Genomic DNA, 11,300 nt, shown 5'->3' on the forward strand with positions numbered 1-11,300 from the left:
GGGGGAGGAGGGCTGGGGGGAGGAAGGTCGCCACGCGACGAGGAGCGGCGCGAAGGCAACGCCCGCGGCGGCAACCGCAGCGGCGCTGGCGGAGGCGCAGGCGCAGGCGCAGGCGGAGGAGGAGGAGGAGGAGGCCGCACTCGACGCGGCGATCGCTCTCTCTCTGCGCGACGGCGCTCTCGAGGCGGCGGAGGGGGGTGGGCGGTGTTGTGCGCACGGCCCGGGGCGAGCGACGGGGCGCGGCGCCGCCCCTAGGCGATCGAGGCGAGGCTGGCGGTGCAGAGGCAGCAGTGGGAGAGAGAGGTGCGGAGCGGCGGTGCGGCTCTCCGCCCGGCGGGCGGTGGTGCGGGGCCGCTGCACAGGACGTGCGAGGAGCTGTGGGGCGATTTGAGCGAGGAGGAGGCGCGCTCGCCCGCAGAGAGGAGCAGGGAGGAGCAGGGAGGAGGGTGCCAGGCTACCGCGGGCCTGACGGGCTCGGAGCCATCTGCAGGCGTTCGCGCTGGCGATCCGTCTCTCTGCCGAGGAGGCTGCGGCGGCTGGGCGGCCGGTCGGAGGCCTCTACGGCGGAGGCGACGGCGGAGGGTGCGGCAGCGGCGATGGAGAGAGCGACGCGTTCTCTTCTCTCCCGTCGACCGACGACGAGCTCGAGGAGCAGCTGCTGCGCGAGGAGCAGTTGCGGCGACAGGCGGCAGCAGAGCCGCCATCGCACCCGCCGCGGCCGCGGTGGGACGGGGAGCCGCCGCCGCCGCCTCTGGGCGCCGGGGCCGCCTCTGCAGCCTTCAACGGCGGGATGGGCGAGGAGGAGGCTCTGAGGTCCGAGATCTAGCCGAGAGCTCGCCGAGATCAAGTCGAGATCTGGCCGAGATCTAGTCGAGATCTGGCCGAGAGCTAGCCCGAAGCCGTCTAGGTCAGCCCGGAGGGGGTGTCCACTCTTCCTCTCCCGGCTGTCCTCTCTCAGCTCTCCTCCCGCGCAGGCTCGCCCTCGCGCTCAGCGGCGAGGAGGCGGCGGCGGACGAGGCGGCGGTCGCCGAGTGGCCGGCGAGCAGGGCGAGGGCGGAGGCCGTCCATGACGCTCCGCCGACACCCTCTGAGGTGGCGCGCGGCCGAGGCCGGCGCGTTGGCGCTCGTGCAGACTCGTTTCCGCCGCCTGCCGCCATGTCTGCGCGCGAGCAGGCTGCGTACGCTTTATTGAGCGCGGCGCGGGGCGAGGACCTGGATGGGGAGGCCACCGTCGATTTCCTGCTCAGCATGTCGCCCTCTGACGCGCGCGAGTACGTGAGTGACTGGCTTGGATCCGCCGCAGCGGGCGCGGTCGAGGGTGCGCTGGCGGGTGCGCGCACTGAGGCGGAAAGAGGTTTGAGCTAGCGCGTTTTTTGTGACGATCATACTAAAAAACACCCGAAGCACCGGCCGGTGAAGGCCGCTCGCTGCCCGATGGCAGGCGCTTCAAAAAAAAGATGGAGACGCGGAGCTGCCGCTCAGGCAGGCGCGGCGGGAGGGGAGGCGCGAAATAGCGCCGGGAGCGAGATCCAGTCTCTCACCCCCACGGAAGACCGCAGGGGAGCCCGGCACCCACATTCCTCCACTCCCACCGGCCCAGCCACGGCGCTCGTGTGGCGGTGCGCGGTCCGCTCGCCACCCTGCTTTTGGTGGGCGAGCCGGCAAAAGCGCAGGGCGAAAACCCGGCGGGACTACCGTGCGACCTAGGGTTAGGGTTTGCGGAATGGCGCACTTGGTGCAGCCAGACCTCGGGGCGAGGAACCGACAATTCCCGCCACGTCTCCAGGCGCGCAACCTAAAAGAAAACGCTTTCGGCTCTCGCAACCAGACGCCCCTCGCCGACGATGCTTCAAACGATTTTCTTCCAGATTTATCCGCTCTCTCTTCCAGAGAATCCAGAATCCACGATCCAGTTTCGCCGTGCGTCCCCTCTCTCGATGCCCACCCTTCACCGCCTCTTCTTTCTCGCTGCGGCACCGCCGCGGCGGCATCGACTCCTCGCGAGTCCCATCGCACGGCTTGCCTCGGTCTCCACGCGCGAGAAGCTGCGCGAGCTGCGCGCCAACTACGGCCGAGGCTTCCTCGTGTACTGGACAGGGGCGTGGACGGGAACGGGCCTCGCCCTGTGGGGCGCCGTCGAGTGGGGCGGCGTCGACTGCTTGGAGTCCCTCTCGCGAATCGACGCGGCACTGGGCAGTGACTTCGAGCCTTACGTCACCAGGCATGTCAACCCGAAGCTCGGCAATGCGGCGCTCGTCCTCGCGGTGAATGAGACTCTGGAGGTCGTGAGGCTGCCGACCGTGATTGCGACAACCCCAACGGTGGTGAACGTGGTGCGGCGCCTATTCCGACGATAGATCTGTTGACGCTGCATACTTCTGCATACCTCCACCCTAGCCTCTATCTCCGCAACTGCAACCTTTTTCTTGCCTTGATCCTTCTTGCATTGTTTTGCCCCGTCGTCCATCAAGCTGAATCGGATATATGATTCTGGGTGTTCGAGAACATCACTCAAGTCTCGGGAGCACCGCCTCAACATGTCGTGCCGTGTCGTTGCTCACCCCTTGCGCTTGGAGCGTGTTTGTTCTACGCTCGAGGTTCTACGTCTTTCGTTCCGGTCCCGTCTCCCGCACGGTGTGAGGTTTGGTACAAAGCGACCACTAAGTGGACAACTCTAACACTCACACATCATTTGGGGCCTGGAGCCCTGTTCACGCGCACGCGCGCGCGAGACGTGCAGACAGGGTTGCCAGGTGAGAGCGAATGGCGCGGTTCACGCCACACGCGCCTCGCACAACACAGAGAGAGAGAGATGCGCTCTGCATGGTGGGACATAAAAGAGAGCGAGTACTTGGGCGAGAGCCGTGCGGTCGACGCTGCCGCACGCGACCTTGCGCGCGAGGCGGCCGGCAGCGGGGGGGGGCGCGAGGTTTGTTGTTGGCAAAGCAAGACACAGAGCGCCTCGCACTGGGGCGCTCCCCCAAAAGAGAAAGCGGATGTTCAACAAGAACACAACGCACTCTCTCACATGACAAGCGATCCCACGACAGCGATTGTGGGGACTACATGATCCGTACGTGCGGGGCGTGAGGTAAGGTAAGGTAAGGTAAACTTCTCCACACACACGAGGTGGTGGGGCAAGGGGGGGCAACCCTCGCGTCTCCACGTCTGACGACAGGAGCCCCACGGCATTCAAAGTGCAAGGCCCAGTGCGCGTGGGTGAGCGGTGTGTGTGGTGTGTGTGTGTGTGTGTGTGTGTGTGCTGTGTGTGTGTGTGTGTGTGTGTGTGTGTGTGTGTGTGTGTGTGTGTGTGTGTGTGTGTGTGTGTGTGTGTGTGTGTGTGTGTGTGTGTGTGTGTGTGTGTGCTGTGTGTGTGTGTGTGTGTGTGTGTGTGTGTGTGTGTGTGTGTGTGTGTGTGTGTGTGTGTGTGTGTGTGTGTGTGTGTGTGTGTGTGTCACGTCACTGCATCCTCTGCCGGTTCCTCCCGTCGCCTCTTCTTTGTTCGAATGTGTTTCAATCCATCCTCCACGAAGCCCTCCCATGTTAGCTAGCGTTCTAGTTTGCGAATGTCTCGAGGCGTGAACCGCGCCATTCGCTCTCACCTGGCAACCCTGTCTGCACGTCTCGCGCGTGAACAGGGCTCCAGGCCCCAAATGACGTGTGAGTGTTAGAGTTGTTTGGTATTGCTAACGGATCTTACCCGCCTGTAACCTCTCTTTAAGGTGTTGCTGAAAATCTCTCTCAGAGGGTGGAGGGGCCCGTCCGCGGAGCTAGGCTAAAAGAAAAAAACTTCTAACCAAAGGAGGAATGGGAGGAGTTAGTGGGTATAGAGACACACTCACCCGGCAGCGAGTCTCGGCCAGGAGACAAAGACGCCGCAGCAGCTTCCTCGTCAGCATCCGATGACGGCGGCATTCCCATCATGGATGCTTGACGACGGGCCAGGCTGCCGGCCGTCTGGCCCGTACACGACCTTTTATGCTGGCCAATCGTATTTAGCGAGGTGTGAGTGAATGAACATAGCGGACACTTGTGCAACCTCATCGCGATGCTCTTGGCAGACAGACAGCCCGGAACGGACGGCCCCGACGTAGCATTTATTTCTTTGGCCGCATCCCCCCCCCCCCCCCCGCTTTTTGACGAAGTCAACTCTGTCCTCTGGAGGGAATGAAGTAACTTTAAAAACCTAACTAACTTTAAACAAAATCAGTTCGCGTGGTGCAATCGAAATGGGATCGCGAACGTAAACATTTTTTGAAAAAAAGGAAAAAAAGGGGAAAAGGGAAAAAAAGGGGGGAAAGAAGGGGGGGGGGGGGTAGAAGCCAGAGCGCCAGTTGTCCAAGCAGAATGGAAAGCAGGCCGGCAATAAACGTGCTGCAGGGGGGGGGGGACGAGCAAACCAAGATGTTCAACGGCGCACCTGGCGGTTTCCAGGATGGAGGGCGAACCGCACAGGAGTGCTATGAGTTCGCGCGGTCAACATGGAGGGAGCTCGCACCCAAGTGGGCAGAGAAGATCAAACCATTCCTTGAGCGGGCCGTAACGGAATGGTAGGTGGTAACCAGGCGTGGAGTTTACTTCGAGAGAGTACTCTGGTTTATCTCTCACAATGAATCTACATGCACATAACACTTCTTTGGCCCAATGAGCACGGCACGACCCGACGGCGTGATGAGATATAGCCCTAGAATCTGGATCACTCTCGGAAGCATTTAGAGACCCACTCAATCCACCAGTGGGCTGTACGGGATCCGGCCCGGGGCGCTCTTGGCCGTTCCGCACCCAGTTCACTTTCGCAACCGCGCGGTGTGTGGTGCTAGCCGTCGCCCACCCTCGGGCGTCTACCACTTCCTATCTCTCTTCGCAGTTTCTCACCAATTCTCGCAGCGACCTTCATGCCACCTCTCGTTCTTCTCACTCTCGTCCTCGTTCTCTCCCCTGCTGTTTCATCCTCTGACTCATCGCTCTCCTCGGCCTCGTTCTGAGACGCCGCTGCCGTCTGCCTTGCTCGCGCTGCTTCTCTCGCCGCTCTGCGTAACTCCGCCCTCCTCGCGGCATAATTTGGCCCCTCGAGTTTATCGAGCTCCCCTCGCGCAAGGACCACATTTCTGACTCCCACTCCGATCATTTGCCTCCAAGTCATGTCGTTGCTCAGGTCCACTCTCTCTTCGAACACTCGTGCCTCTACGGATGATGCCGGCGCTGGGGTCCCCTTCGGATGCATCGTGACATCTGACAACTGAATTTCCACTGGTTCGTCCTCCTCTGAGTCATCTTCCCCGTCCTCCTTCCGCTCGGCTCTTCGCTCGGTACGTTCGGTGTGGCTCACCCTCCATGCCGTGAACAGGCGCTTTATCCACCCTATATTCTTCTCTCGCTCCTCTGCCCGTGCCCTGGTCTTGTCGTTATTTCGCACCCATGTCTGTATGGCGATCGAGGCTGCCTTCCCCACTACCTGTAGTTCACTCGTCACCTCTCCTGCGAGCTCCCCTCTCTTTCTTTCGGGTATGGGGTCCGTGAGTGCGGGCAGTGTGCAGGCAATCACGGGCGCTATTTTGTCGTACTCCTCTTCGACGAGCACGGATGGGAGGAAGGGTGCCGGCGCAGTAAAATTCTATAGGCGTTCCGTTGTATAGGCGATGGCGATGCCTCGCGGAGAGCACTCGATCGAGGCGATGCCTCGCGGAGAGGGCTCCGAGCTCCTTGTCGCGGTCGTCCTCGCCGCCATTGGCGGGTACGTCGACGTGATCTGTGTCATACGCTACTCCACCTTCGTTGCGACGATGACAGGTGCCTTAGCAACACTCACGACAGGTGCCTAGCGTGCGAGCAGCTGCCCATTCGCGGTGCAACTAGGCAACTTGGTCATCACCGGACAGACGTTTTACGAGGTGATCGGGCAGTCGCGGCGCCCAATCCTCGGCCACGTCGATCTGCACAGGGAAGAAGCGCTGTACCTGGTGGCCTTTCGGAGCGCGATAATGCTCTGCAACTGCTTCGGCGCCTTCTGCTACTGCTGCTTCGAGCGTCGGGTGGCCGAGCACACGGCGCGTCGCGCAGCGCCCGCGCTGGCACTCTGCACGCTCCTCGCAGACGTGCTGCCTTGGCTCATCGGAGGCGCGTCCTACCGTCGCGGCTGACATGCCACATGCCACATGCCACATGCCACGTATCGGGACACGCTGATCTCTGGCACGACGCGCCCAGGTTGGGCAGCGGTGGAGTGCGAGAGCACAAGCGTCCCGATACGTCCCGAGGCGAGCATGCTATCGACTCGGCCAACCTGAAGTTCGGGTACTCGCAGTGGTCGGTCTGCTTCCTCGCCTTCTCGCTCGGCGCGGCCGCACCCCCCTGCGCACACGCACACACACGCACGCACCAAGCCACGTCATTGATCTCCCATCCTGTCGCCCGCCCCGCAGGCGCCTCCCACTACCTCTGCTCGCCCTCCTCGGAGGGGAGCCGCCTCAAGGCCGCCAGCACCGCGCCCCGCCCGCCGCGCTTCCCGGGATGCCTCCTGTCTCTCTCCCAGGCTGTCACCATGGCGGCGACGGGCCACATGCACAAGGTCTCGAAGCTCCTCTTCCGCCTCTGCGTCGGAGAAGCGCTCGGCGCGGCGGCGTGGGCGCACGCAACTGCGCCTCGAGCGGCGCGGTCCAGGACACGTCCGCGACGCGTTCCTCGGCGGTGTCGCATAGGCGGGCATGCGGAAATCGAGCAGCATCGTGTGCGGCATGGCGGCCGGGGCCGTGCTCGGCGCGGCGGCGCTCCACCTCAACCCGTTTGGAGCAGAGGCGGACGCGTGGCTGCTCGCGCCGGTCGCCCTCTTCCAGCTCGGGGCGCTGCTGCTGCACGACTCCGTCATCGAGCCCCCGGGCGGCTGGCCGGCCGCACTCCGAGAGCCTCTGCACCCCGGCGGCGCGGCGCCGGCGGTTGCCTCGGGCTCGGTGGCCGCGGGTGCCGGTGCGGCGGCGGCGCTTGCTCCGGAAACTCAAGTGTAGATGGGGTTTTCGCAGGGGTAAACCCCCTCACTCTCACCGCGCCGTGTTCCTCGGTGTGCCGTATGTCCCCGTAAAAAATGGGCGCGCAAGAGAGCAGGACCAATAAATAAATAAAAACGGACACCTCTACTCCGTGAGAACTGAGACCCATGCTCCATGGGTAAAAAAAAGGAACAGGTGCCCGCCCGTGCGATCTTTGTGCAGGGTTCTTTGTGGGTGTGAGCGATTCTAAGATCAGGTCTGCCACCTCCCCGCTGGAAAGTGAAATCTAAGTTTCAAATCTCGAATAAATCTCGAAGCACACTTGAATGCTCACTTGGCAGGTAACATATGCGCCACGCGCCCCAACCGCTCCTCTGGTCGCCGCCGGCCTCCGCGGCGGCGGCGATGTCCCAGCGCCACCCATCGGCCAGCCCTCAGATCGATCGATCGGCGCTCAAAGTCGGCTTCAGATCCGAGAACGCTGCTGGCGCCGCCGCCGATCCCAGCGGCGACGCCAGCAGCTTCCTCTGCTCTCCAATGCGCCGAGAAGCGACGCGGGGGTGCTCGGCCCGCCGTGGACGACGAAGGTTCCGCCGGGCGCGCGTCGGCCGGTCCGGTGGCACCCTCTGCGCGCGGCACCTGCCGGCGCCCCGACGACAGCCGTCGCGCCACCGCTGATGGAGGGGCGGTCGGCGCCGCTGCCGCCGCGCCGCCGGTGGGAGGGGCACTGGTGGTGGCCTGGGCGGCCCTCCGCCGCCGCTCGGGGCGCCCGGGCAGCGGCGGCAGCCTGCGCCCGCGTGCTTCGAGCTGCCCGCTCGGTGCTTCGATATCGAAATGCCCGCTCCGGCGGCCCGCGATCGGCGCTATTCTTTTTTCTACTAAGCAAAATTCAAGCCAATTGAGGAAACTGAAGCGGGCAGGCTGGAAGCACTGAGGGACGGCCGATTTCCGCCCAGTGGCAGGCCTGATCTTAGAATCGCTCGTGTGGTCGGCGACTAGCCGGGGTCGTCCTCCCCCGATGGGGGACTAGCACTACCAGCTACCACTAGCCGTCTTCGACATGGTCCCTCGGGTTCCTGCTGCTCCTAATCTCTTCGTACATCCTCCTGCTGAACCTGAGCCCCCTGGCTGTCAGGCTGTCAGGTGCTGTCTCAGGTGATCTGTCGGGCTGTCGGGCAGCTGTCAGGCTGTCACGTTAGGGCCTGACAGCGACGGAGCACCTCGACTGTCAGGATACTCTGCTGTCAGGCTGTCAGATACGTGCTGTGTCAGACTGTCGGAGAAAGTGCTGTCAGGCTGTCAGAAGCGTGCTTAGTCAAACTGTCGGAGAATGTGCTGTCAGCGCTGTCAGCGCTGTCAGGCACTGGTCAGGCGCTGTCCGGGGTTTGCTGTCAGGCTGTCAGACCAGGGCTCAGTGCTGAACTCTGAACCTGGGATCTCACAGGACCACGCTCCACGGTTTCAATGGGCGTTAAGTTTCATTGCGGACATTGCACATTGGGACGCGCAATGTCCCGCATGTATTGTCTCGGCTGAGAAAAACAACAACCTGACCAGGGAATCACGAAAAACGTATCGAGCGATGTCATCCGTGCCCGTCCCAGACGGAGTCGGACTCCCTCTCCCCGACCCTACCGCCATCCGAGTCTTCCCGCTCCTCGCCTCGCACCTCCAGCTCGAGTTGAGCCTCACCCGCCGGAGGAGCCTGCACTGCAGCCAGAGCCGTCGCCTCTCCCTCCCACGCCCCAATTGCTACCTTGCAGAGAGGGCAGGTATCTTCCGTCAGCAGCCATCGGTCGATGCACTCCGTGTGGAAGTAATGGGCGCACGGAGTACGGCGGACTAGCCGAGCCGGCTCCGCCTCGAACTGCGACAGACAGATCGAGCACGCCTCCCCCTTCCCGTGCGGAGCGCCTCCACAGCAGCCCCGGCATGTGCAACCGCCCTCCTCGCAGCTGGCGCAGCTGCAGCGCCGGTACGACTGCTGCGGCATCGCGTCGAGGAGCCGCTCCATCTTCCTCAACTCGCCGTGGTCGCTCGCAGCGGTGCGAGTGGCTGCAGCCCGGATTTGCAGCCGCCGCCGTGCTATCAGGAGCAGCCCGCAGAGGAGCACGAGGCAGCAACTGCTCGCGAAAGAGATTCCCGCGAGGACTATGCCGGACCACTCGCCTTCGGCGTTTGATGGCGGCGGCGGCCACAGCGGCGGGGGATTTGGCGGCGCCGGCGGTGAGAGCTCATACGTGTGATCGTACATCGTGTTTGTCGAGTCTGCAGGCACTCGACGTAGCCGCCGACGCACGGCTCCGCTTGAGTGGGCTCCGCTAACTAACGACCCGGGACCCGACCCCCCACATACCGATGTCAAAAAGAATTTTCCGAACAATGAAGAATTCGCGCCCGCAAACCACCCGGCACATGCACCTGCACACGACTCGCGAGGGGTAGTCGGCGTATCTTGGTAGCCGACGAGGACGCTGCCACCATGCGGCAGAGAGAGGCAAGGCCAAGGGGCGACGAGGCGCGGCGAGGCACAAGGCGAGGCGAGAGACGAGGCGTACAAGGAGAACTAGAGACTCACATACACTTAAACACGGCGAACGTGGAACGTACGGCTCTCACTCCGCCGGCGGCTGCAGCAGCCCGCCCAGATCTCGGATCCACACGTCCGCCAGGCCCTCATGCCGCCCAACCGACGCCTCGGGCCCCACGAGGATGACGGCGGCGAAACCCGCCCGCCGGCCGGCCACCAGGTCGGCCGCGCTGTCGCCGACCATCGCCACGCGAGAAGGCGCCGCGCCGAGGGCGGCGGCGGCCGACAGGACCATCCCCGGCTCCGGCTTGGCGCCATGGCCGCTGTCGCAGCAGCGGACGGCCGAGATGAGCGCCGGCTCGTGCTCGGACCCGAGCCAGCCCAGCGCGCCAAGCTGCTCGCGCGTGCTGCGGTCTTCGTCGTTGGTCGCGACGGCGCACGGGATGTCCGCGTCGCGAAGCGCTCGCAGTAGCTCGGAGGCGTGCGCGGCGGGCGTGACGTGCGCCACCACCTTGGCGGCCGCCGCGTCGAGCAGCGCACGCCCGTCCGTGTGCGGTGTCAGCAACTCGATCAGCTCCGAGTTGCCCATGTGCACGACTGGCGCCTCGGGCAGCGGCTCGCGCAGCGCCATGTCGAAGCCCAGGACGTTGGCGATACGCGCGCGCAGCTGACCGTCTGAGCCCGCGCTCTCGCAGATCGCATCGTAGATGGCCGGGTTCCACGTCGCGGCAAAGTCGAGCAGCGTCCCGTCCTTGTCAAAGACGACGGCATCAAAGGCCGTCGCCAGCGCGCGTGCCGGCATCCCGCCGCGAGCCGTGGCCGAGACGCGTGAGACAAAGTGGTGCATGGTCGTCGCAACCGCCGCGACTTGAGCGCGTTTGGCGGAATGTTTTTTTCTTTTTTCTTTCCCTTGGAATTGATTTTGCTTTGGGACGGGGGCGCTTTTAGTCCCGCCTCTGTGAGGCTGATGACCGGGGGTGAAGTTATCATTCTCCGCTACTCAGCGTATCGCGAGGCTCCCAGATCTGCTCTGCGGGCTGGCCCGGGCGGTGCCGTGGCGGGTCGTCGTGCGCCTCGCACCGCAGCTGCTGCAGCCGGGGCACCACGAAGGCGAGTGTGGAGACCGCCTCCGCTTCGAGCTGCAGCAGCTGGTGCACGCTGAGACTCTCCCCTGCGGCCGCCGCGCGCGCGTGCCCCGCCCCGTAGGCCCACGCCTGGCGCAGCGCCGCCTCGAGCGCCGCCACAGATTGCTCGAGGTAGGTCACGCGCGCGCGGAGCTGCTCGTTCCGCAGCGGCGCCTCGCTCCGCAGCGGCGCCTCGCTCCGCAGCGGCGCCTCGCTCCGCAGCGGCGCCTCGCTCCGCAGCGGCGGCTCGGTCGAGGGGACGTTGCCCGGAGACATCGAGGGGGGAGGCGCGGGCGGGAGAGGCGCGGAGGCGGGGCTGGCGTGGGAGGGGCTGGCGGTAAAGAGGGAGGCGTGGAAGAGGGAGTGGGCCGCCGGGGTGCTCGGCGGAGGCGGGGCGACGGCTCGCTCGGGCGGGATCGATGGCAGCGGAGGGGGCGGAGGGGGCGGAGGGGAGGCAGGTGGGGGAAGCTCCCTCCCCTCCTCCCTCCCCGCCGCACTGCCGCCGCTCTCGCTCGCCTCGCTCCCGAAATCGCAGCTGTCGCCCTCTCCCCGCGGTGCACCCCGGCGGCCCACTCGCTCTTCGACGCCTCGCTCTTTACCGCCAGCCCGTCCCAGGCGAGCCCCGCCTCCGCGCCTCTCGCGCCCGCGGCCACCAAAATTGTA

At 64.6% G+C, this 11,300-nt stretch overlaps 2 protein-coding genes across 2 annotated transcripts; one reads left to right on the top strand and one right to left on the bottom strand.

Annotated features, from left to right (window-relative positions):
* The first annotated feature begins 7,266 nt into the window (after nucleotides 1–7,266).
* Nucleotides 7,267–7,833, top strand: EMIHUDRAFT_371407 (hypothetical protein). Its single transcript, XM_005764361.1, has 2 exons — nucleotides 7,267–7,774; nucleotides 7,813–7,833. The coding sequence occupies exon 1, from the start codon at nucleotides 7,332–7,334 to the stop codon at nucleotides 7,659–7,661; it is 330 nt and encodes a 109-aa protein (XP_005764418.1). The 5' UTR covers nucleotides 7,267–7,331; the 3' UTR covers nucleotides 7,662–7,774; nucleotides 7,813–7,833.
* A 1,765-nt stretch (nucleotides 7,834–9,598) lies between these two features.
* EMIHUDRAFT_247652 (hypothetical protein) lies at nucleotides 9,599–10,360 on the bottom strand (the record flags this gene model as incomplete). The annotated part of the gene is made up of 2 exons (XM_005764362.1): nucleotides 9,599–9,679; nucleotides 9,806–10,360. 2 exons carry the CDS (start codon nucleotides 10,358–10,360, stop codon nucleotides 9,599–9,601), a joined length of 636 nt encoding a protein of 211 aa, XP_005764419.1.
* Between the last annotated feature and the right edge of the window lie 940 nt (nucleotides 10,361–11,300).

The sequence above is a fragment of the Emiliania huxleyi genome (assembly GCF_000372725.1).
Source record: "Emiliania huxleyi CCMP1516 unplaced genomic scaffold EMIHUscaffold_595, whole genome shotgun sequence".
Lineage (NCBI taxonomy): Eukaryota > Haptophyta > Isochrysidales > Noelaerhabdaceae > Emiliania > Emiliania huxleyi.